Genomic DNA, 24,529 nt, shown 5'->3' with positions numbered 1-24,529 from the left:
GTTAAATCATTCAATAAAAAAGTTAAAATAATAAGCGGTAGGAGAGAGAAATGAAGCGATATATGGCTAAGGGAGAGGTGAGTGATAGGTTTTCATGTGAAATGTGCAAACAATTAGAAAGCTGGCTCATTTCCACCTCAGGCTAATAGCTTCCAATATTTTATGCTAATCAGGGATGCCACCCAGGAAAAACTTGCTGACAATAGTCACTTATTGTTTAAGTCTCGGCTACATCTTTGAAGATACTTTAAGGACAGAAAACGTGATTTGGGATTATAGATTTTAAGGCCAATTATATCATCTAGTCTGGCCTCTATATAACACAGGCCTGAGAATTTCATCCAGTTAACCATGTATTGTGCCCAACTGCTTGTGTTTGTGATTCATGCAAATTCGTTTTAGTTCATTTTAATGGTTACACATTCCATCCTTTTGACCATCAACTTTTTTTTTTTTTTTAAACATCAAAGCTTGTGAACCCATATTCCACTTTAAAAATACAGGTGAAGTCTGGAAAATGTAAGGGTAAGCAGAAGAGAGATGTTTCTAAGTGATCTTGCCCCTTTACAGAGATTTTTTTACTGACCCTCCGTTTTCGATGTAGGTTTGTTTAATCTCTGTATTGACGGTAAATCTGCCATGGGTTGAGAATCCAGAATCACTTTCTGTCATAAAAGAACTGCCCACTCCAGATCTATCTTGGGAATCTGTTCTGTCCTTCTCCATGTTAACTGGATACTCTTTGTAGATGGGTGGCAGTAGGGTTGAGAGGACCATGAAATTTCCTCCCTCTCAAAGCAATTTCCTGAGGAGGAGATGGCTTTGGGGGCTGTTTACTGAGTTTGTCCTGGCAATTTTAAAATCTCCCTCTCTGAAACAAATGTCCTAGCACGGTCTCTTAGCTTTATCCAGCCAAGTGTCCCTGTCTGTGATGCTTTCTCCTTCTATGCTTGCCAAACCAAAGCACCCAAACAACCCTCTACAGAAAGCATTCTTGACAAGCAAAGTTTGTTCCAACCAATGGAGGCAAAAAATAGCTTGACTTTAAATCACGCTAACTGACTGTCTATTATAAAAGGATTTACATGTGCAGCTTTGACCAGTCTGGCATTAGGTAGCTAGTTAAACTGGAGCTGGCTTTTAAAATTGTTCCTCACTTGAGAAGTTTAATTTGGTTCCTGGGGTACTGGAAAGGGCACTGCTGTGAGTGCAAAGTGCGTGGCGACGTAAGCACAGTAAATCTATTCTTTCAATGGGTTTATTTTTACATTTGCTATTTGTTCAAGAGGCCCCCAGAGCGCCTGTCTGAACTTGCCGTTTTCACACTCTGTCTGTGTGCTTCCTGGAATCAAGACTTGTTAGGCCGAGCGACAGTCACTAATATTAAAAACAGCTTGTGGGGAGAGGGGTAACTCAGGGAATTGGAACTGAGCCACTGGGATTTTTACCTCAAGGTCACAGGTTCAAGTCCAACCTGCTGACCTTCTGATGGGTGTGAACTGAGATTGTGGGTCTCAGTTTAGTTCCCTGCAGGGGCGTCACCATCACAATTGGCTCCTTGGAGCTGGTACACAATAGAAGCCAAGGGCCCAGTGTGCCATGGTGACTGGACTCCTCTCAGTCCTACATCCCCGTACCGTGGTTGAGGCCCATTAGTGTGGCAGCATGAGCCCCAAATGAGCTTGTCTTAGATGGGGGGTGTGGAGCCCTTCCTGCTAGGTCACTAGCTATTTGTAGAACCGTCCAGTGTTCAGTGTAGTGAGAAGGGAGCCCAGTCTGTAGAACCGAAGGGCTGGAGGGCCAGCGATCTGCAACGCCAAACATAGATCGCTGACTCCGGTATCCTGCGCTTGCCAGCGCAAAGCGGATTGCGTCAGGCTTGGTGAGACTGCCGTGAGAGCACCTTCCTGTTGGCTCTAGGTCTTCAAGTTGTAAACACTAAATGTTGTTTTGGGATTTGTGTGTATGGGTAACAGTGGATATTGAAATAGCTGCTATTACGCTGGAGACGGCATTTAACAAAAGGGTGCTGCTGGGAGCATGCACGCATTGCTTTTAGAGCTCTGGTCTAGGTTTACATCTTCCACCGCCGCATCCCAAAATGACCAAAAACATTGTTTTGGCGGGGGAGGTGTATTTGCTGCTGCATTTTCTACAAAAAATATGTATTTAAAAAAACATTCAGAGATGAGCCATACGATTGCTAACCCATTGCTCCATCCACCACTATAGAAATCAATGTATAAAAAGCTGGCATTATTCTTTTGTCGAGTGTGGACAGTATGCTGAGTGCAGTGCAGAATATACAGGAGAGACAGAAATTATTACCACCCCAATAATGCAATCCATTGTCACAATGCGATAAGTTATAGCCCCATTTGCCCTTGTCCCTTGTCTTTGGGAAATATCCCCTGCGTGCTAAATAGGCTCTCTACTGCACACTGTAAAGCTGCCTCTGACTTCATTGAGAGCTGGGTACAAGTATTTCAGGCCAAATTTTGCCCCGCACTCTAATGAGCTTCTAATCATTGGACCCTCCTTAGGCTTGGCTGAGACTCTCTTGGGTTTGGAGCGCTGCTGTAATTTTAAAAAGGAGGGAAGTTGGCAGAGCCAGAGGCAGCCACTTTTGGAAAATTTTCTGTTATTTGGAAGCCCTCCCTCCCACTCCGCACTTAATCCACCTGCTCTAAAGCCATATGTCCGATCCTGGAACGGGTCCAGTCCTACACAATGGCCTTTGGTCTGAATGAGTTCCACCAGCTCAGTGATAAAGATGGGATAAAAATGGGACTGGATTTGCCAGGCAGAATGCGGCTGCTGCATTTTGCTCTGGCTCATGACAAAAGCCATTTGGGTGGGTCAGTAAAAAAATAAATAAGAGCAGGAAACGTTGTTTAATCTTGTGACTGTTGAAGTCAAAGGGACTTAAACATGTGCTTAAGAGTAAGGCATGTGCTTAAACTGTGCTCAGTCAGCGCCTGAAGCCCTCCAAACGTTGAAACTAATACCCCAGACTTTGCCCAATGCTTTTGCAGTGGTCTTAAGTAAACATGTTTTTCAAGTGGAAGCCACTTCTGTTCATCATTTGAACGGGGGGTAACGGCATTCTTTTTTGCCCCCTTTCACTTCCTGCCATGATTGGCAGCCATATAGCTGAAGAATGCACATTGGGAGACATATCTGAAATTCTGCCTTTCTATAATTTAATGCTCCATTACCATCTATGCTGGCTTTAGGCATGTGGCCATTACAAAAGATGCAGTCTAGTGCCTTTGGAGTCCGGGGCACCGCCCCCTTGCCACACACCCCAGGGTCTCTTATCATAGAAATGTGTGAGGTAAAATGGCTTATAATTAAAGCAGCCTTGAAAATTTGATGTGAAAATTTACTAGTCCAGGCACAAAATCTACTGGCCTGGCCTTTCATGATGATTTAGTGGTGGTGGAAAAAACCCTAATAATACTTTACTTGTCGGAAAAGGAGAAAACAGCTGAGTTGAATTTTGCACAAGTGAGTTAAAGGGATGGTGGGTAGTACAGATTCTAAAAGTGGTTTCTGGGGGCTCTGATTCACCTTGCTCTTACCCAGGTGAAAATGCTGAGTGATTCCGTGGGGTTAATGGTAAAAGTGAGAGGAGATTCGGGTCCTGTGAGGTGTTTTGTTTGTTTGTTTTTTAAAAGGTCTTCCAAACGCTTGTGTTAATAGAAATGTTTCAAGAAATTAACAAAATTGCTGGCTGGCTTTTGTTGTTGCTGTCGCATGTTTGGATTGCTGCCCTTCCCTGAGGTTTGCTACCCAAATGGTTGCAGCCCTGTGTTAACATGCAAAAGACAGAAATCGAAACTGACTAGTAACAAGCGTCAATCTAGTTCAGTGGTTATCAAACTTTTGTACTGGTGACCCCTTTCACACAGCAAGCCTCTGCGTCCGACCCCCTTATAAATTAAAAACAGGGTTTTTTTAATATTTAATACTATTATAAATGGCGGACGTGTTGTGATCGGCGCAGTCTTAAAGACAGCTGAAAACCGATTGGTCCAGGTGATAAATGCTGGAGGTGAAGCGGGGTTTTGGGGTGGAGGCTGACAGCTCATGACCCCCCATGTAATAACCTCATGACCCCCAGTTTGAGAACCCCTGATCTAGTTAGTTTGGAGGATGTGGTGGTTAAAATGCCAGGGCCCAGTCTACCCTAATCCTCTCCCTCTGGTGGAGCTATTGTGGGGCTGGAATTTCATGACACAAAATCTAGCGTAGACAAGACTTTTCAAACCACCTTATTAGTAGCATTAGCGCTGTTGTGGTCACATCTATTATTATTTAACATTTATGTCACGGCAGTGTCCCAATGTGCGTGAGTCCCCTTGTGCTAGGTGTTGTAAGGACAGAGAGGTAATAGCAGGCCCTGCCTCAGTGAGCTTAAGCCTAGGCTTTCAGATGAGCAGACGTCAGCCCCTTTGCTTCGTGCTTGCTCCCCACTTGTTCCAGATGTCGGGGAGGTGACTGGATTCACAGACTACAAACTTAGTGTTAAACAGCAAAAAAAAAAAAGCCCAAACCAACCAAACCACGCTTGGCTTGGAAACAGTGCCCTGGGATTGGCCAATTGCCTGATCCTGGCTGGGGATTGGGGGGTTTTAATGATTTGCCCCTCATTGGAATGGGTGGAACAGAGGCTATGTCTACACTGCGAGCCTGGGATGCGATTACCCTGCCCGTGTACCCTGCCCGTGTACTGCTAGCTGTCCTCGAGCAAGCCTGAGTATAAATAGCAGCGTAGCCACAGAAGCACGGGTAGAAGCAGAGAAGGCACGGCTGAGCAGGGCCAAGTGCAAACCTGCCTGAAACTTGTGGGTGTGTACTCGTCATGGCTCAGCCGTGCCTCCGCTGACACTGTCCTGTGCTACCACATCTACACTGCTATTTATACTCCGCAGACCTGAGAATGTGTGCATGTGTAGGGGACCTGCACGCCTAGCTCGTAGCGTAGACAGAGCCAGAAAAGTCGCCTTTGGAGTGCTGCCTTGTCTTACCAGATCCTACACTCTTCAAGGCAGATGTTCTCTTTTTGCTATTTGTGTATGTACAGCTCCTAGCACAATGATTCCTGATCGGGGCTTTTTGGTGCTCCTGCAGTACAGAATAATGGTTAATAACACATTTGGATTGGGCTTGGGGAGGCCTGGAATAATTTACTCTAATTCTGTGGGGTTTTGTGTGAAGTTCTCAGCGCTGCCGGTACATTCATCTTTGCTACATATACACTTTTGAACCCCCTTTTGCAGATTGTGCTGGGATGCAGAGAGAGGTAGCAGCCTGCGGACTACAATATAAATCAATAAAAAGAAGAACAGGAGTACTTGTGGCACCTTAGAGACTAACAAATTTATTAGAGGTATGCGTATCCCTGGGGGTACACAGAGATCTTCCGGGGGGTACATCAACTCCTTATCTAGACATTTACCTAGTTTTACAAAAGGCTACATAAAAAGCACTAGTGAAGTCAGGACAAACTAACATTTCATACAGACAATGACTTGTTAATACTGCTCTATATACTATACACTGAAATGTAAGTGCAATACGTATATTCCAATTGATTTATTTTATAATTACATGGTAAAAATGAGAAAGGAAGCCATTTTCCAGTACTAGTGTGCTGTGACACTTTTATATTTTTATGTCTGATTTTTGTAAGTGAGCACTTTCTAAGTGAGGTGAAACTTGGGGGTAGGCAAGACAAATCAGACTCCTGGAAGGGGCACAGTCATCTGGAAAGATTGAGAACCACTGATATAAATAACCAGTCAGACTTTGTTCTGGAGCTGTGTGGCAGACCAGGAAGTGGAACATCCTGGGCCCAGTTCTTGCACCCCTCCAGTTCCATTGGATACAAATCGCTCCCACTGAAGTCAGGGGGCGTTGCTTGCATCCTGTGGTTGGTGGGGTGGGGGTGGGGGGAGAATTGAGCCAGAAAGCCCCATCCATCCTTGCCTTTGGGCACTTATTAAGCATGACCTTGACAGCAGCCAGGCCCTGTTCATCCAAAGAAGCTCTGGCACAGTGGCACATATTTGCTCAAAATAGGAGCTGGTAGGATGTCTGCTATGTCACAGGTTACTCTAGTGAGTGTCCAGAGGACCAGTCCCCCTCTCCCGGAAACAATAGAGCCATCAGTGTTGGGCAGAGATCCCATTTACTTCACAGAGTGGGACCAGCAGGGAGCCATGGGATGAGCCAGGCCTAAGAAGGAAGAGAAACATCTGGGTATGGGGGGAGGGGAGATGGAAGAAGCAAGAGGCCAAGGTGTGGCAGACTAAACAAAGAGCTTTGGGCTGATAAATGGTCATGAGAGCCCCCCTTGTTCTCTCTTTTTGAGGCCTGTTTGCCCTGCCAGAGTGCTATAAAGGGGCCTTAATGTCACTGAGAATCAGGCCCCTCGAGACTTATGCTATGTTGCCAATTTTGCGATATTTGATGGTTTCTAAGTCCCCAGCTCCTGGAGTCATGTGATTTATATGAGAATCTCTGCTTTAATATATGAAATAAGTCATTTTCTAGCCATTGTGGAGAAAGGCTGGAAAAGATGATCCCTAGTGTCTCAAAAACAAGAGGGCAAATGAATGAAACCAAGATATGTTGGTTTTTTAAGTCAAGCTCAAGATTCTTGAATGGCCCCACTCATGATTTTTGAGCGCTTGTGGTTGGCAATGCAGGAACCCAGTGTTGTTCAATGGAATTCACCTCTCAGGGCATGAAATCTCCTGCAGGACAGGTGGAATTTGAAAGCTGCAGGGCTGTATTCCTTGGAGGGAGGGAGCATTGGGAAGATTTTGGGAAACTGCCATGGTGGGTGAGGCCATAGGTTGCAGGCAGTTTCTGCGGGTGTGGAGCATTTATTACGGGCATGCTGCAATGGGATGCCAGAGTTTCTCTTTTGTTAGAATAATAGAGAGCTCTGTTCTATTATTGTACCTTGCTCTGATGGCAGGAAAGAGAGATTCCTTGGGGCGAGAGGTTTGTACATGAGGATGCCTTAAGGCCTTGTCTATCTACCAGCAGAAGTATACCCCTATAGTTCTACTGATGTAGTTACAGTGCTATTGGGCTGGGCTGTTGATGGAGGATAACAATTTGGACCTTTAACTAGAAACTTTCTGGTGCGGATCTCAAACTGCTTCATGAACAATTTAGTCTCTCAGCCCCCCCCTGTAAATAACACGCTGATTTTACAGGGGTAAACTGAGGCACACTGAAGGGACGCAACTTGCCCGTGGCCACGCTGGAAGCTTGTGACAGGACTGAGACTAGAATCCAGGTCTCCTGAGTGCCAGTCCTATGTCTTTAACCACAAGCCCAGGCCCTTTCTTGCCTGTATATAAGCTCTGGAGGAGACACTGAAATGATTCTTATGGCTAGAACAGGCAAGAACGCAGTATCTTGCCTTTTATAAAGTATTACAAGAGCACTGTGGGCTCAGCGGGGTGGAGTGGGCAATAAACACAGACTGGTCTACAAAAATACAGCCATGTCTGCTGGTCACACTTAAAGCAGCGTGTGTGTGTGTGTGTGTGTGTGTGTGTGTGCGCGTCTGTCCCTTGAGGGTATGCTGGTGCTTCTCCTCCTGGGCCAGAGAGGGGTGTGTTTTGGGGAAGGGGGAACCCTAGAGTGATTGATTGGTGGGGACAATATGGTGTGATAGTGTGAGGCCATTAAAGGTTTACAGCCTCCTTGACAACTGGTGCTGTCTTTTTGTTTTGTTTGTTTTGTTACCTAGAAAATCCTTGAGCTAGGAGGGAGGGAAGGGTAGGCGTTTTCTCCCCAGCTCTTGATCTGGGATAGAGCTCTCCCCTCCCCAGGGCAAGAGAGCGCTCTACAGCTACAGCAGCCCGGCTAAAGCAAGAGGGAAGGAAACCTGGACATAGGCATTGATTCTTCAGCCTATTGCTGACTCTCAGTGTGTAACTGAAATGGACGTGCAGTGTGAGGTTGGAGCAGGAGGGGATGTCTCAATGCTCTGAGCCTTGGGTTTTACAAACCTCCCAGCCCTGGAAGGGCAGACCCCCATTGACTCCAGTAGGCTTTGGATCAGGCCCTTGGGGCCAGCTGAAGAAGCGCTTAACACCCATGGTTGGGGGCAGACTTTCAGTAGAGCACTACACCCCGTGCGCTGAGCTCTCCTGATAACCCAGCTCCGGGTGAGCTTGCCCTGGTCCTCATTTACAGCGCGAAGCCTCGTGAAAGCCTGTGATGCCCTATGCCAAGCTGCAACGACCTAGTCAATGGGGCTGACCCCTCTTGTGGCGCTTTCAGAGTGCAGCTCTCGTGCGGCGGCCCGGATCCCTCGGGGGTCCCAGCTCAGTGTTCTGCGCCCCTCTCTCAGGCCGGGCCATGCAGAGAACAGCGGGCGGCTTGGCAGCTGGGCGGCGTTATGGCTCTAGCGGCCAAGTGCGAATTTGTCAGGCCGGTGTTAAATGCCTTCACTTGCTCTCATCCTCCCTGCTCCGCCCTGATTCCTGCCCTCCCCCAAATAAACAACTGGTGTAAACATAGCCCTGTGTGTGTGTGTGGCAACTGTGCCTACCCTCAGACTACGCTGAGCCGGTCCCCAGGCGCATGCCAGGCCGAGGCAGGTGTAGGCAGGGGCTGCCAAGGCTCTTGGCTCAGGAGAACATGCTGCAGCACACGGGGATAAATAAGGACACACCAGGAGAATGGGGTAGCAGAAGGAACAGGTGCTTCAGGAGCCGGAGAGACACAAAGAGCCTCTTGTCTGGTGGCCAGAAGTGGAGAACAAAGCAAACGCTTCTCCCTGAGCTGGGGGACGGGCTGCTTGGAGCGGCTGCTTCCTCACTTGAAAGTCTCTGCTTCTTTAGTGTTGCGCAGTAAATGAAACTAAACATCCTGGTCCCCCCAACCTCCGAGGGCACTTTCCCAATTACCACTGGCAAGAGGGGGCCCAGCTGGAGCAGAGACAGATAAGGATTAAGGGTCCTGTTCTCAGCTGGGGCACTTGCTGCAGCTCCATTGAAGTGGACAGAGCTATGCGGATATGCACCAGCAGAAGAGCTGGCCTTGTTGAAATCCGTGGCAAAACGCCACACTAACTAGGATTTCACCCTAAGTGTTCTTTAGCTTCTCTGATGCAAGGGGGAAGGGGCTGTGTCTTAAGTGTGAATCTGCAAGATCCATGCCTGGGACAATGCTGGCATCACTGCTCCTTAAAACCCCAACACCTTTGGGTCTTTGTTACCTGCTCAGATGCTTAAGTGACACCTCAGGGCTAACAAAAGACCCTTCCCCCTCTTTCCCCATCTTCCCCATGAGAGAGAGTGTGAAAGTGAACAGATTCCCGCTGGGTCCAGTGCTTGCAGGGGATGGACAGGAGGCAGGGGGCCTCAGTGGGGGAGTTTCCTTTGGAACCATGAAAGCAAATGCCAAGAATACATTTAAAAAATGAAGGCAGAAGGGAGTGAGCTTTAAAGGGGTGAAATGCAGTGTTGATGTTATCCAGGTCCGGATCCTTGTCATGCTTCGGTGAAGAGGAACATTTTTGCTGTGGGTTTAGCAGGCCTAGAAGGGATGGTGGCATGTTCTCCCCTCCTGATGTGAGATGCTCTGTTTAGAGCATCCTTGGATGGATGTGGCTGTGTCACTGTTGTAGTGGAGCTGTAATATGTTTCTTCACTAGGATGCACAGAAAATGTAGGCTCCTTTGAAAATGTTGGCGAAAGAGGGTTAGGCTCCCAACTCCCTCTGAAATTCAGTCCCTTAGCTCTCAGCCTGGCCATGCTCTCCATGTGGATGGCTGTTCGGGTGTGGAATGCCGTGATCCACTTGAATAATTCTCCGGAGCTACCGTCTGGCTCCTTCACGTGACGGTGGCAGGGAATTATGGAATAGTTCATAAAAACACTAAATATGACTTAATTATTTGTAGAACAGCAGCAAGCACAACCTGTTAGGCACTGTACGGAGCCCTAAGATAGCACAGTCCCTGCCTCAAAGAGCTTCCAATCTCGGAAGCTGGCAAGCAGAACTCTGCCCCTGGAGGTGATGTGGATAGATCAGGTGTGTGTGGGAGGGTGAAGCTGGGGTGTCAACACTGGCTGGTAGATCCCTGTCAAGTTTGTAGGCAATAGCACAGACTGAGTTTGGTCTCCTGACCATTTTAAAATGAGGTTTGAGTCTGAAGGGACTCGTTTAAGCTTTTGGGCATAGGAGTGGTGAAAGTGAGGTAGGGAGAGAGCACAGCCAGTGAGCATGGGCAGCTTCTGTGCAAGCCTCCCAAATATAGGGTTGGAGTCCACGCCAGTGGAGGCTCACTTTTCCCCATTTCAGCTCACTTTACAAGTAAGAAGGTGTTTTTTTCCAAGTACAAACCCTGAAAAAAACCTGGGGATCTGAGAGTTAAGCTGGGTTCTTTCATTCTCCTAAATCAGCAGTAGCAATAACAATTGTGTGGGCCAAATACTCCTAACAGTTAATCCAAATACTCCCAACCGCTACATCTGCAGATTAGGCCCCCGGTGACACCTGTGTGACCCCACCAGAGTCAGTCTGGGGGACTCAGCTAATTATCTTGAATGGTGTTACAATGGTAAGTGAAAGCGGGGCGTGGTGCTGCAATTGGAACTTAGGTAACTATCCTGTTAAAGCAAGAGAAGGAACACTCCAGCTTGCCCTCTGTTCGCTGCGTTGGCTCTACAGGGCTAGCAGGAATAAAGCATAGCGAAAAGGTGTTTATTTTTTGGATTGTCACTTGCTCTGACTCTGATTCTGCACGAACGGACAGATCTGTTCTGTAGGACGGTGCCATCTTTAGACACGTTTTTCTGAGTACAACTGCGCTTAAAGCCAGTGAGTCTGGGAACTTTTGCAATAAATGCCAGGGGATCTCTGATAGCTAGAAGTGGTTAGAAGTTGATATTAAGTCTCAGTGGAAAGATGGCATATCCTGCCGTACAGTGACCCACTAACACAACCTTGGGGCATTGGTTCAATACTGAACTGAAGGGAAGAGGGCCACCTACTGAGCCATCAGCACAAGGGGCCTGATTCTCTACTCTTACCCCAGTATAAACCAGGAGTAACTCCACTGCAGTGAATGGATTTACACTCGTAACTGAGAGAGGTGTCAGGCGCAGGCTTCATTTCCTTGAGAAAAGTTAAAGATTTTAACAGCGAATTGCCAAGCCGCTCCTGTCACACCAGCTAAAATCTGTCGTTAAAATGTCACAGACCCACAGCAGCTGGGCCGCAGCATTATATCCTCCAAACTGAATTTGTGCACAGCCATCTCGGAACGGTGGCATTTTCCGCTTACGGCAACTGTCGAGGATGAGCTTGGCTTTCAGGGTCTGTCTCGCTGCTTGTGGGTAAGCTGTCTTAACACTCTGCTTTTTGAATTGCAGTTTGGGAATGTTTCCAGAACCCTTTAAACCTTCCAAGGTGCTTTGCAAACCTGGGTACTTCTGGGGACAGCAGTGGTCCGAGTGCCGTAAGGTAGGAAAAGGTGGAAGAGCAAGCAGACAAATTCTCAGACGTAGCCCCTGGTTTTAGGTGTCCAACTTGCGAAACCTTGGGTCTAGTTTTCAGAGGGTGCTCAGCTCTTGGGGAAAATCCGGTTCAAGGCGTAGGAAGTTGGGTCCTCAACAAATGGAGGTGTCAAAAAAAATCAGTGGCCACTTCTGAAAAGTGTGGTCTTCCTGTCACCTGAAATGGAAGCTGTGAAGTGTTGTGAAAAGGCTACTAGGAGGTTGATGATGGAGGTCACCAACTGGCTTAGTGTGGTCTCAGCTATTGTCTTGCTGATTCATGTTTGCTAACATTGCTACCCGCCACTGTGTGCGTCTAAATTGTCCAAGAGGTAGAGCCTTGAGCAGAGGTAGAGCCAGGCATGGAAAAGGAGGTGCGGTGCAGGGCTGGGGTAGTGCACTGGCAAGAAAGGGTATGAGCTTGTGTTCAGGAAGCTTGCACAGAAGTTACCCATGTTCAGTGGCTGTACTTTCACTATACCTCACTTTCACCAGTCCGATGCCCAAACGCTTAAACAAGGAAAGAACAACAGAACCTTCTCTGGAGGAGAGCACTCCCCTTGATCATTGTCAATTGGTCTTGTAAGTTATATATGGGGGGCCTGGCACTGCACTCTAGATACCAGTTTAACTCCAGAGAGGAGAATCAAGCCCACTGTCTCCTGCAGTAGAGCAAGGTTGACACGGGAGTGTTGACAGAGTCCCATAGTGCACATGTCTCAGCAGTGCCTACCCCACAAACCACAGCAGCACAGGCTGCCTTTATGCTGTGAGGAAAGTGTTCTGCCAGAGAGGTGGTGCCTACTCTTTGTGGCTGCTGAAATGGCACTGGGTGTCAGGTGTTGTTCTACTGAGACCTCTCTCTGAGGTTCTCTGATGCCAGCAGCAGCAAGAAAGGAGCAGGGCTGTTTAAAGTAGTTTAAGAAGGGGATGTACAGTCTAACACGGGCTAACAGGAAGAAATTAAGAAAAAGAAAATTTGGGGTGCCTATCCTAATAGTGAAATCTGTTGTATTGATAATAGATGTGTAGCACCTTTCATCTGAGCTTCGTTAGATCCGAGCTGGTGTCGCTCAGTGTAGAGTAGTTCCATCAACTTCAGTGGAGCTATGCAGACTTTCAACAGTTATGGATCTCATCCTTAGAACTTCACAACACCCCAGTGAGGTAGGTGAATGATGTCCCCTTTGGGAAAATGAGTCACAGAGAGGGGAAGTGACTGGCCCAGGGTCATGCAACAGATTAGGGGCAAAGCCGGGAATAGAACCCAGAACTGCTATCTCTAAGTTTGCTTCTGGCCCACGATGACTTTCTATGGAAAGTCTTCCAATAGAAATGGTGGAAGGCTCATTGCTTGAGACACTTCAAAACTAGACTGGACACGAAGAGCCTTGGAAACACTCCTGCCTTGGCTTTATGGTCTGAGTGATTTTCTAGGTCTCTTCCAGTGATAATTTCTGCAATAGATTCAGGTCATTTTAGAGCGGAACTGAAATAGCAACAGTGTTTGGTTTATAGCTGTGCTGCAAACTTCACCTGATGTGGTGTCCCACGCAGCTGACTACTTGCAAAAAAAGAAATTAGAAATAGCTACCCCTCTCTGTACCTTTCTGTCCTTAAAGGTATGTGGGAAGAGATGACAATCTACCCGAGATTAGTCTCTTTCCTCCAGTGCCCAGGGGAGGAGAAGGGTCTGATATCTCGGTCCCTTTTTCAGATAGGAAAGTATTGTTTATGAACCGCTCGAGTCAAACAAGAACCTCGGTTTGTCTGGAAATGCTGAGTGTGTAGAATTGCGCACACAAAAAAATACCAAGATTGTGCTTTTAGATAAGTCTGAGGGCTGCTTTCGGGTGGGGGTACAGGAAACAGTTGACGAAAACAAGGGTGGGCAATAATAGCTTTCAATCTCCCATTCTGCGCCGTCGTCATAGCGTGTTTCATTGTCAGAAGCCATTCACCTTTCCGGACCTTGCCGCAACTGTTAGGTAAGTTGTTTTTGTTTGTTGTTTGTCTTTTTTTCCTTCCGGCGGCCCTGACCCACTTCAGTTCTGTGGGATGCGTATGGTATTGTTCGGTGTTTTTTTTATTTCTTTCTTATCGATGATCAGCCAACTGTAAATTGATTAAACTTTCTGAGTGATGATGCCAGGTGAAAATGTTGGCAGAATTGCAGCTGGGGGAATATATAGGGAGGGAGAATTTTAAGTACATGTTAGTTTTGGGGAAGCTCAAAGGCCAGATGATGATCCCCAATTGGCGTAGGCTGCAATCTTTAAGGCAGGGAATGTCATTTCCTGTGTGTCTGTACAGTGCCTAGCACAATGGACTCTGCCTTGGCTGAGATTCCAAGTGCTACTGCAATATAAATATTCAGCAATAATTAGAGCTAGGGAATTTTTTTTTTCAATCTAACCATTTTTTGCCCCAAAAAAGGATTTTTTTTCAAAACCCCCAAAATTGTGCGGATTTATTTTTATTTATTTATTTTTTTTAACAAAAACTTCGACAGAGAAAAAACAAAGCTGTGTTGCTGGCTATGTATGTTCAGTTTTCCCCTCTCCTCTTCTTTTTCCTTGTAACTCCCCCGCGCGCACACATTTTCCTGTTTTGCACTGAGGCTGGGAATGGGGCCAGGAGAAGGACGGACTTAGCGACGTGGGTTTTGAAAATTTAAAAATGCGTTTTTTTTCCATGAAAACGTCAAATTTTTCCACACAAACTTTCAAGAACACGAACTCCCTCCCCACAAAAAACCAAACCATTTCTGAACAGGTCTAGTTATAATCATTGACGGGAAGGGAGCTACGCCAGTTCACACAAACTGAGCATCTGTTCCAAGGCTTTGAAAAGAATGAGGGGGTGGGAGAGAGAATTTTACAATTACACTGGTAGAATAGATTATTCATCTATCCGTTCATGTTTTAGATTGTATTATTTACTTACATTTTTAAATATCTTCTCATTTAATAATTCCTCCTTCCTCTCAATTTTCCCCTCTCCACTTCCCAAGATTTTTCAGCTATGTTTGATCATGACCCTCTTTCCTTTCTGTAATTTTTTCATCATGGGGTGGGGAGAAAAAGACAGACTCTAGAGCTAATTCCCTGATAAGCTCTTTAGCATAGGGCTTGGCAATCCCTCTAGAATTCATCCATAGCATTTTGGGGTTTTCAATTGACAATTCTTTTTGGAAGAGCATACCTAGATTTGGTGCATTCTTCCTCTTCCCCCTTGAAGATTTATGGTGTTTCCGCTAAATACAGCTAACACCGTGTCCCTAAAAACTAATGCAATCTGCGCTAATTAAAGGTTAGCTTTACTATATGGCAAGGTCACACTTATAATAAAGGGTTAATAAACAATTAATAGGTATTATAAACATGTTACAGACATGGGTAGTAAGTGTTACAGCTGGTTATATCAGTTGCGGGTATTACAGATAGTTACAATCCATAGCTATAAGCAAACCATTAATCTGTTGGATGCTAGCAACTGAATAACCATATATTAAAACATCCTTATTCATGTACTAACTCTGCATAGATGTACCCTTAATATAAAGAGTTATCTCTTGCCATTATGTAAAAAGAAGTTGTGCATTTTTTACATAGCCTTCTCTTGGTAAAACATCTCTGGACATTTACTAAATCCAAAGTTGTCACTTGACCGATTTGAGTGACGTCTTAAGCTCTTGTCCTTACGAAGGCATCTTCATGGCCAAAAGAAACAAGCTGATTGTTTAATCATAAAGCTAGGAGTTGGAAAAGACCAATTAGGTCACCTCACTATATGTAGAGTCAGCACAAGGCTGTTCCTTGTGGTGTATTCCTCAGGGCATTGTCCAGTTTTCAATGACTCCAGTGATGGAGCTTCATCACTTGCCTTATGAGATCATTCCACAGTTGAATAAATCTTAGTGTCAGGGAGCTTTGCCTGATGTTAAGCCTAAATTTTCCTCTTCTTAAAACCGGTCCATCACTCAGTTCCAGTAAAGGAAAGTCTGGGTCCCACCCCTTAAGTCAGTGGAGCTGCGCCAGTTTGCACCAGTTGAGGGATCTGGCCTGTGTGTGGATTTGCTTGAATTCTTCAGACAGATTTTATAAAAACATTGCACAAGTGTGACACCAAAAATAGCTTGCTTTTTGTTTGTTGTCTTATGGCTCTTTTGTACAGGGAAACCTCTTGCAGCAAAGTCATTCTTGGCTACACGGGTAAGTTAGTGCGAAATAGCTAGGGTGTGAATTTAAAGCCCAATAGATATTCCTCACCACCCTCCATGTGGATGATTTTATTCTGTGCTGAGGGCTTGATTACACAGGTCACTCAGGAAAATTAATCCGAATTAAATAGAGATGTGAATTTAAAGTGGATTCGTTAAATTGCATTTAAACCCCTGTGTGGGTGCTCCCAGGGCCGGCTCCAGGCACCAGCCCAGCAAGCAGGTGCTTGGGGTGGCCAAGAGGAGGGGGTGGCACGTCGGGCTGTTCGGCGGCAATTCGGCGGCGGGTCCCTCTCGGAGGGAAGCACCTGCCGCCGAATTCCTGCCAAAGAAGAAAGCGGCACGGTGGAGCTGCGCTGGAGTGCCGCCGATTGCGATTTCCCCACCCCACACCTCCCCTGCCGCTTGGGGCAGCAAAAACCCTGGAGCTGGTCCTGGGTGCTCTTATTTGGCATTGAAGTGACCTTAATTTGATTTAGCTTAATTCATTTTTGAAATGAATTAAACCTTCCTGAGGTTCCCTGTGTAGACAAGCCCTAATTCTAAGCAGGGGTTTCCATCTTTAAATAGCATCGCAGTTTCTGTATTGCCAACACCGAACATTCAAAAATCATGAGATTGGCTTAAACATTGTGAGATTTTTAAAAATAATAAATAATGGGCTCTTCTTATTTGCCTTCTGGTTTTTTCAGCCTTTATGTCACACTTGCTTCATGTTTTCTAGCTTTTCTCTGTAACTAAAAGGCTAGAAACTTATTAAAAAACAAACAAACTGAGATTCTTATGCATTGCCTTGATTCCAGCAGCTGGGGCTTTGAGGAAAAACACTGAAAATTGCAAGACTTGCGATAAAATTGAAAGAGTTGCCGACACCGCAGTCACTAGATCTGAGTTCTGTGTAACTGGATCCCAATGTAAGTGAAATTCACATGCTTTACAATCCCAGATACCTTGGCACTACACGGATTGTAAAACAGTCACATGTGCTGTGTCAAGGTCTGCTTTTACTGCAATGAAAATCTGCGTGGAGATGTTGGCTTTGGAAAGAATCTTGATTGTTACCACCACCTAGGACCCCAATACGTCGTCCTGCTGAATGCTGGTAAAGAGCACGTGGAGTGTAAAATGGGTTCTGGTTTGCATAGGCCAGCAATCGCCTCATTTAGGGTCCAATCTGTAACATGCTGAGGGTGAAATCCCAGCCCCATTGAAATCAGTGACAAAACTCCCATTGACTTGAATGGGGCCAGGACGTCGCCCTATACATGCTGGGTGCCCTCCATTGCCACTGGAAGTAGTTTCACTCTGCAGGAGGCGCTCAGCACTGGGGCTGCTTGAAAATGGCAGATATTTTCCCTGAAAAACATGGGACGCAACGGAAAAAAATTTGGTTCGTTCAAAATTTTTTCGAGGATTTTTTTGGAGAAATGACATTTTTTGCTTTGTTGTAACTTTCAGTTTTGGGTTTTTTTCTCCCCTTCTCCGTAGGGGAAAAAGGGAGAGGGGGAAAGTTGCAAAGAATGAAATGCAACACCACTTTTTCAAGTCGAAACAGAACAAAAATGTCCAAATTGAATCATTTGTTGAAAATTGGGGGGGAAAATATGTTCACAAAAATGTTAATTTCCTTCAAAGTTTTACGACAAAACAATGCTTTTTGCCAAAAAAATCATTTCCTTTTCACTGAAATTTTGTCAGTTTTTTTTTTCAATCCGATCTTAGCACCGTCATGGAACCAGGCTTCTAAATTAGTAAATGGTGGCTTTCCAGAGGTGAAAGCAGGTAGATAGCATATGAAGGAAAAATGCCATTTATTCTAATTTTTCTTTGTTTAAACCCTAGTTTATGGAATTTGTGTCCTGAAAAAGAACCTTAAATGAGCTTGAAATGGGTTGTGTGAGTCCACAGGTTACTGTCATTGGAAGTTTTTAAGAATAGGTTAGACAAATATCAGTCACGGATGGCCTAGGGTGTACTTAATCCTGTCTCAATGTAGGCGGATGGAGTAGATGACCTCTTGAGGTCCCTTCCAACTCTGGATTTCTGTGTTTCCCACCCTTCTCTTTATTTACTATTTTCTTTGTATTTAAAAAAATAGGACTTATCTTTTTACTGAAGAAGGAATAGATTCAGTGTCACATAGACAGGTGCACAGCAGGTTGAAAAATGGTATTTCCCACAAACCAAAAAAAAAAAAAAGCAGAATTTTTCGATGAAATGAGTGAACGTGAAAATTTTGTTTCAAACTGAAATTTTTCCTATCGACTCAAATTGGAAATGTGCGGGTTGCCCCATCTGTTCTTTCCCTTTTCTCCTTCTCCCTCCACCCCCGGCTCAGTGTAGGAAGTGGAAAGGAAATTAAATAGACAAGGTGGGTTAGGTCATAACTTTTATTGGACCAACTTCTGTTGGCGAGAGAGACAAGCTCATTGCACCACAGAGTTGGGGAGGAAAGGTGGGCGCAAACACTATTTGATGTTTGAATTTGGATAGGTAGGAGTGAGATGAAAATATTCCGCACATCTGTTAGAAAAATAGGACTTGCATATTCTAAGGCATTAATTCTTCTCTTTAAGGGCCAGATTCTGCTGTATCACAATGGCATAAATCCAAGGGAAAAATCCTGAGCTGGTGTAAGCGATCTTAGCTCCGTGCAGCTATGAGAATTTATACCAGGGAACTGGGTGAATTTACAACAGTTGAGGATCTGCCCAGGAGATTTCAGCGGAGTTAGTCTGGATTTACACTGGAGTAAGCGAGAGCAGTATTTGGCTCTAAATCCTTAGTGATACTGATGATGGTACAGAAAATGTCACTGAGAGTATGTCTGCCTCAAATACAAAACTGCTGTGTAGACGTTGGGGATCGGGCTGGATACGGGGCTCCAAGACCCATCCCCATTGTGGGGTTTCAGAATCCAGACTCCAGCCCAAGTCCAAACATTGATGCTGCAATTTTTAGCCCCGCAAGCCCTAGTCAATTGACCCAGGTCAGCCGGGGCCATGCCAAGCAGATCTTTTATTGCAGTGCAGACATATGCTAAAACATATTGGTCAGTCTTCCCCCAGCTCCTCCCAGCTCCTTTACCTCACTTCTGTAGAAATCCCATAATTAATTTTTTTCCCTATCCTGCAAACACTTAATTTAACTTAGTGACTGACCTGATTTTTTCCCCTTCCCAGGTCTGTGGTATTGATTAAGTCCCACCTCTGAATTATTTAATTGTTTCAATGTTGGCTGTTTCTATTTTCCAGTGTTTCAGCCTTGGCCTCTGAATGGGTGGGGGAAACCGTGCTCTTTTCCAAAGTGCATTCGAACATGCCACTGACTAAGTGATGGAAACAACACCTCCTCCCCCTTGAGAAGAGGCCAAGGGACTATTCCTTCCCATCAGCCTTTGTGACCCATTTCCTCCTCATTGGGAGGAAGTACGTGGGCAAAGAGGGGAAACAGATCGATGCTGGGTGAATAAAGGGTACACGGCAACGGATGAGAAATGCAGAGTCCTCCCTAAGTGATTCTTAGAAAGGTTCATTAGAGAGGGAGGACGCCCCAGCGGGTAGGGTGCTCATGGAAGACTTGAGAGACCGAGGTTGAGTTCTCTGCTCTACCACAGATTTCCTGTGTGACTGTGAGGAAGTCATTTAGTCTAGCTGTGCCTTAGTTCCCCATCTGTGAAAGGGGGATACTGGTAGTGCCTTTCCTTACAGCAGTGTCATGAGGCCCAATACACTGAAGACTGTAAGCCACTCAGATACTGCAGTAATAGGGACCATGCAAGTACCTAGGACAGATAGGCTATTCCATAGTACGGCCACTTCTCAGGAGAGGGCAGGAATGGCAGGGGGGAAGGTCCCTGAATACAGTCAGTGCATCTTCCTTAGTCTGTTTTCCCTTGAGTCTCGGTGACATTTGCACTGAAGCAAAGCATGGCTGTTTCCATCTGACCCTGTCGGAAAGTTTTAGCAGGTGCATGGGGGTGGCTGAAAGGGGACTCGTTGCTAACACGTTTTGGTATGATTCTGTTTCACTGGACTGGAGAGGGGAACCTGTTGCATTCAGGGAGTGAGGCCAGGGGGATGGCTCAGGCTGGAAATATGCACGCTCTCTGGAACCACGGGTTCAGATTCTGGCAGAGTTTCCCCTTCTTGGGGAGATAACTGGCGCTCCGTGCAGTTGGTGGAGGTTTGGGAAGAGACCTGTTTGTTCTGTATGGTCCTTCCCAAGAGTCAGGTCCCAGCCAAAACTGCTCTTCCTTCCCCTTCACGGGCTGCTGCACACAATCCCGTTCACACCGTTGGGGGGCTACACTCCTCCCCCCCCCCCCAGGCTGCTGCCTTTCATTGCTGCTGTATCCACTGGTGCTGGGGTGCTGAAGTCCTCAGGATATTCACGTGCTTGAAGCCAAGCATGCTGGATCAGGGCCCGAGTGCTCAGCCCCTGGCAGGATCAGGCCTATAGCTGTAAAGTAGTGTGGGATTTTTCAGAGTGGGAGGTTGTATGCAAAGAACAGCAGGTTTCCTAAGGCAGGTGCAGGCAGAGAGCTCCCTAAAGTGCCAGCTGAGACATGGATGCAGATCCTGAGCTGTAGGACCGCCCTGGGGGGTCTTTTGAACTAGGCAGCAGAACAACGAGTGGCTAATATTGGAACTGGCAGTGAATATTTGCTCACTTGCCATTTGGGGGGGGGGGGGGGGGGCTGCAAAATTCTGATTTGTCCTGGGCACCATCTTGCCAAAGGCAGGGCCTAGCTGGCTGCGAAGACACAGTTGTCGCCATACGTGCTGGAATGCTACCATCACTTCCCTACCTTCCTTCTTCCCAGTGCTGAATTTGCAGCATCTCCAGCAACCTCCTTACCTGGTGGCTTTTCATGAAAGCAGATGGCTTGGTTTTCCCTTCTGGATCACACAGGTGCCAGTGTAAGGTTTTAAATGCGAGGTGTCTGTGTGTTTTAAGGCTGACCGGTTCATTGCAGTGAAGAGTCCAGTTCCAGGTAAATAAATGCAAGAGGCTTCTATTGCTATAATACCCAGGGTTACGAAGATGATACGTGAGCATATGAGAGATTGCATCTGACACAGAGAATAAAAGCCCTATTCCTCCTACCAACAGCGGGTAGAGATTGTCCCTTCCAGTGGTGAAGGACTGTGTTCTTGGAGTTGTAGGTTGGTTCTGTTCCTGATGTGTGTGGATTAGCTGGCAAATGTGGTTTGTGTGTCTACTGGTTTGTTACAGAATTGGTTTAGCATCTTTTTGAAGGTGGATGGGGGACTTCCATCCTGGGCGTGCAGGAAGGATGGGACCGTATGCTTTAATAGACTGTCTCCTGCTGCTTTAATCAAATGTACACATGGTACAATATGGGAGTCCTCCAATGGGCAAAGCCTTGTTTGTAAATTGCCATGGATGCAAACCAAAGGCTGTGGCCGGTTGCCTGAAATCCTTGTGTCTCATTGTCGGCGCTGTGAACTGGAGTGGGTCAAAAAAAAAAAAATCTTTTGTGGATTTTTTTTGGTGAAATGTGTCCCCTTTTTTCCATTTCAAAATTTCAAATTTCACATTTCATTGACTGGCCCTGCTGGAAATGCAACCCTGCTTCAGCAACAAATTCAGACTGCGTTATAACTCGGGGGTAGCCTTGCACCATGCCCTGGCTAAGGAATTATGCTCAGCTTTGCTGAGGTTTGGCTTGTGGGAGAGGGGAAATGATTCCATGAGCTGGTTGCTACTTTGGGCCAAAATTTTGCAAAGCCAGCAGATGAGATTGCTGGGCTGTTGATCCTCCATCTAAAGCTATTTTGGATGGGGCAGCCCCATGCCATCTTCTCAGCTGTCTCTGGTTACAGTTACCCATCTATGCAGTGTTCCTGTTCTTTCCTCATCCAACTCCTGCCTTCCATCTTTGGATCACTGCAGTGACCCATGGAATGTGCTCTCCATTGTTTGGAGCTAACAAATGCTTCCCTAGATTCCAGTGACTGGCTGCAGACCAATGCTGGAGGCAGCTAGCTCTGTCTGCGCTCTGCGTGTGCGTTGTGAGAGACAGCAGCCTCTGCTCAGTCACAGATGGATGGCCACAACCTGCTCTCTACAAAACACAGATCTGTCCAGTCTGCCACCTATGACTTTTCTCAGTACGGAGTCTCCTGTGGATTGAAAATGAACCCCCGAGCATGCTTAGTAGTGGTTGATGTATATTTCTGAATGGGCCTATCTATGTAATGTCCTACCAGGGTCCATAATTCAGTCTTACAAGGTCTCAGGTCTATAAAACACAGAACCCTGCTTGCTAAGTCTTTGAGGTCTCTGCTGTTTTCACCAATGATTGTAATTTACTCTACCCTTGCTAGAGATATAAGTATCATACAGATGGATGGGCCTGTTCCAGGGAGTCTAAAATCAGAACTCAGAATTGCCATTCCCAAGTGTTCAAAAATCAGGAGGTCACGCTCCACAAAATCACGAGATTTGTGTAAACATCATGAGATTTAATATGTATATAAACTTTGGGTTCTTTTTTTGCCTTCTGCTGTTGGAGCATTTCTCTGCAATCACGTGGGCTAGAAACTTCCTTTTCCTTTAAATGAATGTAATCACATGACTCCGGCTGCTGGGGATCTAAGCAAAACATTGCAAGACTTGCAATAAAATGATGGGTACTTCTCCAGAGTCCGGGGATGTTATATCCCCTCTGTGGGTGTGAGGGATGGGTGTCAGAGGGAAGCTGTCTATTCTTTTGCTTATTAAGCTACGCTGGGTGGAAATGGTTGGAAAATGCCCTGAAGGGACATTCCAAGTCTAGCAGGAAAGCAATATGTTTGCCTGGCAGGATATGTGCTATTGTCTCCCCTTGTGGCCAGCAGGGATTCCTCGAGTTGTGTTTGGAAGAAGAAATGTATGTCTGTTCTTATTTTTTCCTCTCTCTCCCCTGTCTCGAGGGTGCATGCAGGCTGCAGCTTTTGCAGTGTGGAATGTGCAAAGACCGCTGGTATTTTACAGCCACCCCGTGGCGCTTGGTGTTAACTGTGCGGTGTGCCGATGGGGAGATGGGTGTTATGCAACACGGGAGGGTGAGGGAGACTGACACTTAGGTTTTCACTGCCTGTGGCAACTGCCGTCCTGGTCTTCATGGTAGGAGTTGCTGCTGGAGGGAGGATCCTGCAGCTACTGAGTTTATAACCTGGTTGTCAGGATTGGGGGTGGGCTCATGTAGGGAGCTCACCAGGTACCCTGCTCAAATGCAGGAATATATTTGTATTTCTCTCTGCCTTGACACATGGTAACAAAAGTCCCTTGCAAAAGTCCTTCCTCTGTGAGGGCCATGGTGCTTTGGCTGGGCTGTAGCGGGGACTGCGGGCAGGGTGTCCATGGGAGCAGGTCCCCAGCTGTGGAGTTTGCTCCTGGGGCTTTTTGATTTCCAAGGGCTCATCCTTGTGCCTGAGGGTTTCCCCAGCAGGGCCCTCTCTAGAGCTGTGATTTTCCCCAGTGCTCTGCTACACCAAACCAGGATTTCAGTTCTGCTTTGTCTCCAAGTGGAGGAGACAGCTCTCTCAGGATGAACACTGCAGCTCTGGGAAGGATCTGATAGCTGTATTTTCCACCAGGAACTGGCACTTCCAAGTTGAGTGGTTTCAGGAATCAGGGGTCATAGGGGTATCTAATCTTTCGTCATTTTCAATGCAAACCTGAGCTGGATTTGACCCGGTGTCCGGAGGTGAGAAGTGCCTTTTCCCAATGCCAATCCCCAGAGCCATCCGATTCCCTGCCGGCAGACGGCCGTTATGTATGGGGAACAATTGCTATCATCTGGAAAGGGCTTGGTGTTGTGCTTTATCTAGGAATGACTGACTGCCCGTCTCCTGAAAGTGTTGATGCATGGAGGAGCACTGGGCAAGACTAGGTAACTCTTCTCGTCCACTGGTTCTGGCGACTGCGGCCTTTCAGAGGAGAGTAAATAGACAACAGAGCAGAGTGAAGGCATTCAGGGCCTGATGCGTGAGCCTGTTGAATTCTCAAGGGCTGGTCTAAAACTCAGTGGAGTCAAAGGCTGTGTCTACATGGCCCTCAGTTTGGATTACAGGGGTTGAAATAGGACTACGTTAACGTGAACTAGGTACCTTTTAGGTCACACCAGCAGCGTCCACACGGGGCAGTTAAAGCACCGCACGTCAACTCACACTGTGGTTCACACCCCGTAGGCCGTGCGACGTCTACATGGCCCTGTCGGCCGCGTGGCGGGGCCATCTAGGTGTAACCTTTGACTCCATTGGGTTTTGGGTCAGGCTTTTAGACCATTTTAATAAAGAATGTGCTTTAAAGAGGAGTCTCCCACCCAGCTCAGCTCCCCCCGCCCAGCTCTTGCTTTGAACTTTTTTTTGCCTTTTTTCTTTTTCTTTTTTTTTTTTTTTTTGGGGGGGGGGGAGGGGGTTATAATATTTTGCATGGTTAACCCCTTTCATCCGAGTCTCTTGAAGTGTGAATGACCAGCGTCTTTGCAGCGGTAGGTAAGTGGTATCCCTTTCATTTGACATCAGAACAACGTGACTCCCGTTTGGGCACCTGAATAAGAAGACCCGTGCACACGGGATGCTGAACTCTTCTGAAAATCTGGCCCCGGTTGCGGGCGCTGAGTTGGCAGATTAGGCCCTGAGCTCTTTTAAAAACCAGGCTCCACGTGGTTTACCGAGGGGAGCTAGCATCACATGCCGACTCCCGGCCTTCACTGTTCCGAGGCTCTCCCCATCTTCGGCTGTTGCAAGAGCCCTTT

At 46.5% G+C, this 24,529-nt stretch overlaps 1 protein-coding gene across 5 annotated transcripts in view; it reads left to right on the top strand.

Moving 5' to 3' along the window:
* The window catches only part of SOX13 (SRY-box transcription factor 13), an 86,168-nt gene that overhangs the window by 33,056 nt on the left and 28,583 nt on the right, over positions 1 to 24,529 (top strand). For 2 of the 5 annotated variants that reach the window (XM_054028255.1, XM_054028251.1), the window contains exon 1: positions 16,640 to 16,673. The exons of 2 other annotated variants lie outside the window; for them this stretch is intronic. In XM_054028255.1, the coding sequence (XP_053884230.1) occupies positions 16,672 to 16,673 (2 nt within the window). In that variant the 5' untranslated portion in view covers positions 16,640 to 16,671. Of the gene's footprint in view, positions 1 to 16,638; positions 16,674 to 24,529 lie in introns of those variants that run through there. One more of the 5 variants, XM_054028252.1, reaches the window with a different exon arrangement.

This window comes from Malaclemys terrapin, chromosome 4, assembly GCF_027887155.1.
Source record: "Malaclemys terrapin pileata isolate rMalTer1 chromosome 4, rMalTer1.hap1, whole genome shotgun sequence".
Lineage (NCBI taxonomy): Eukaryota > Metazoa > Chordata > Testudines > Emydidae > Malaclemys > Malaclemys terrapin.
Note: the sequence above shows the minus strand (reverse complement) of the source record. Positions and strands in the feature narration are given on the sequence as shown.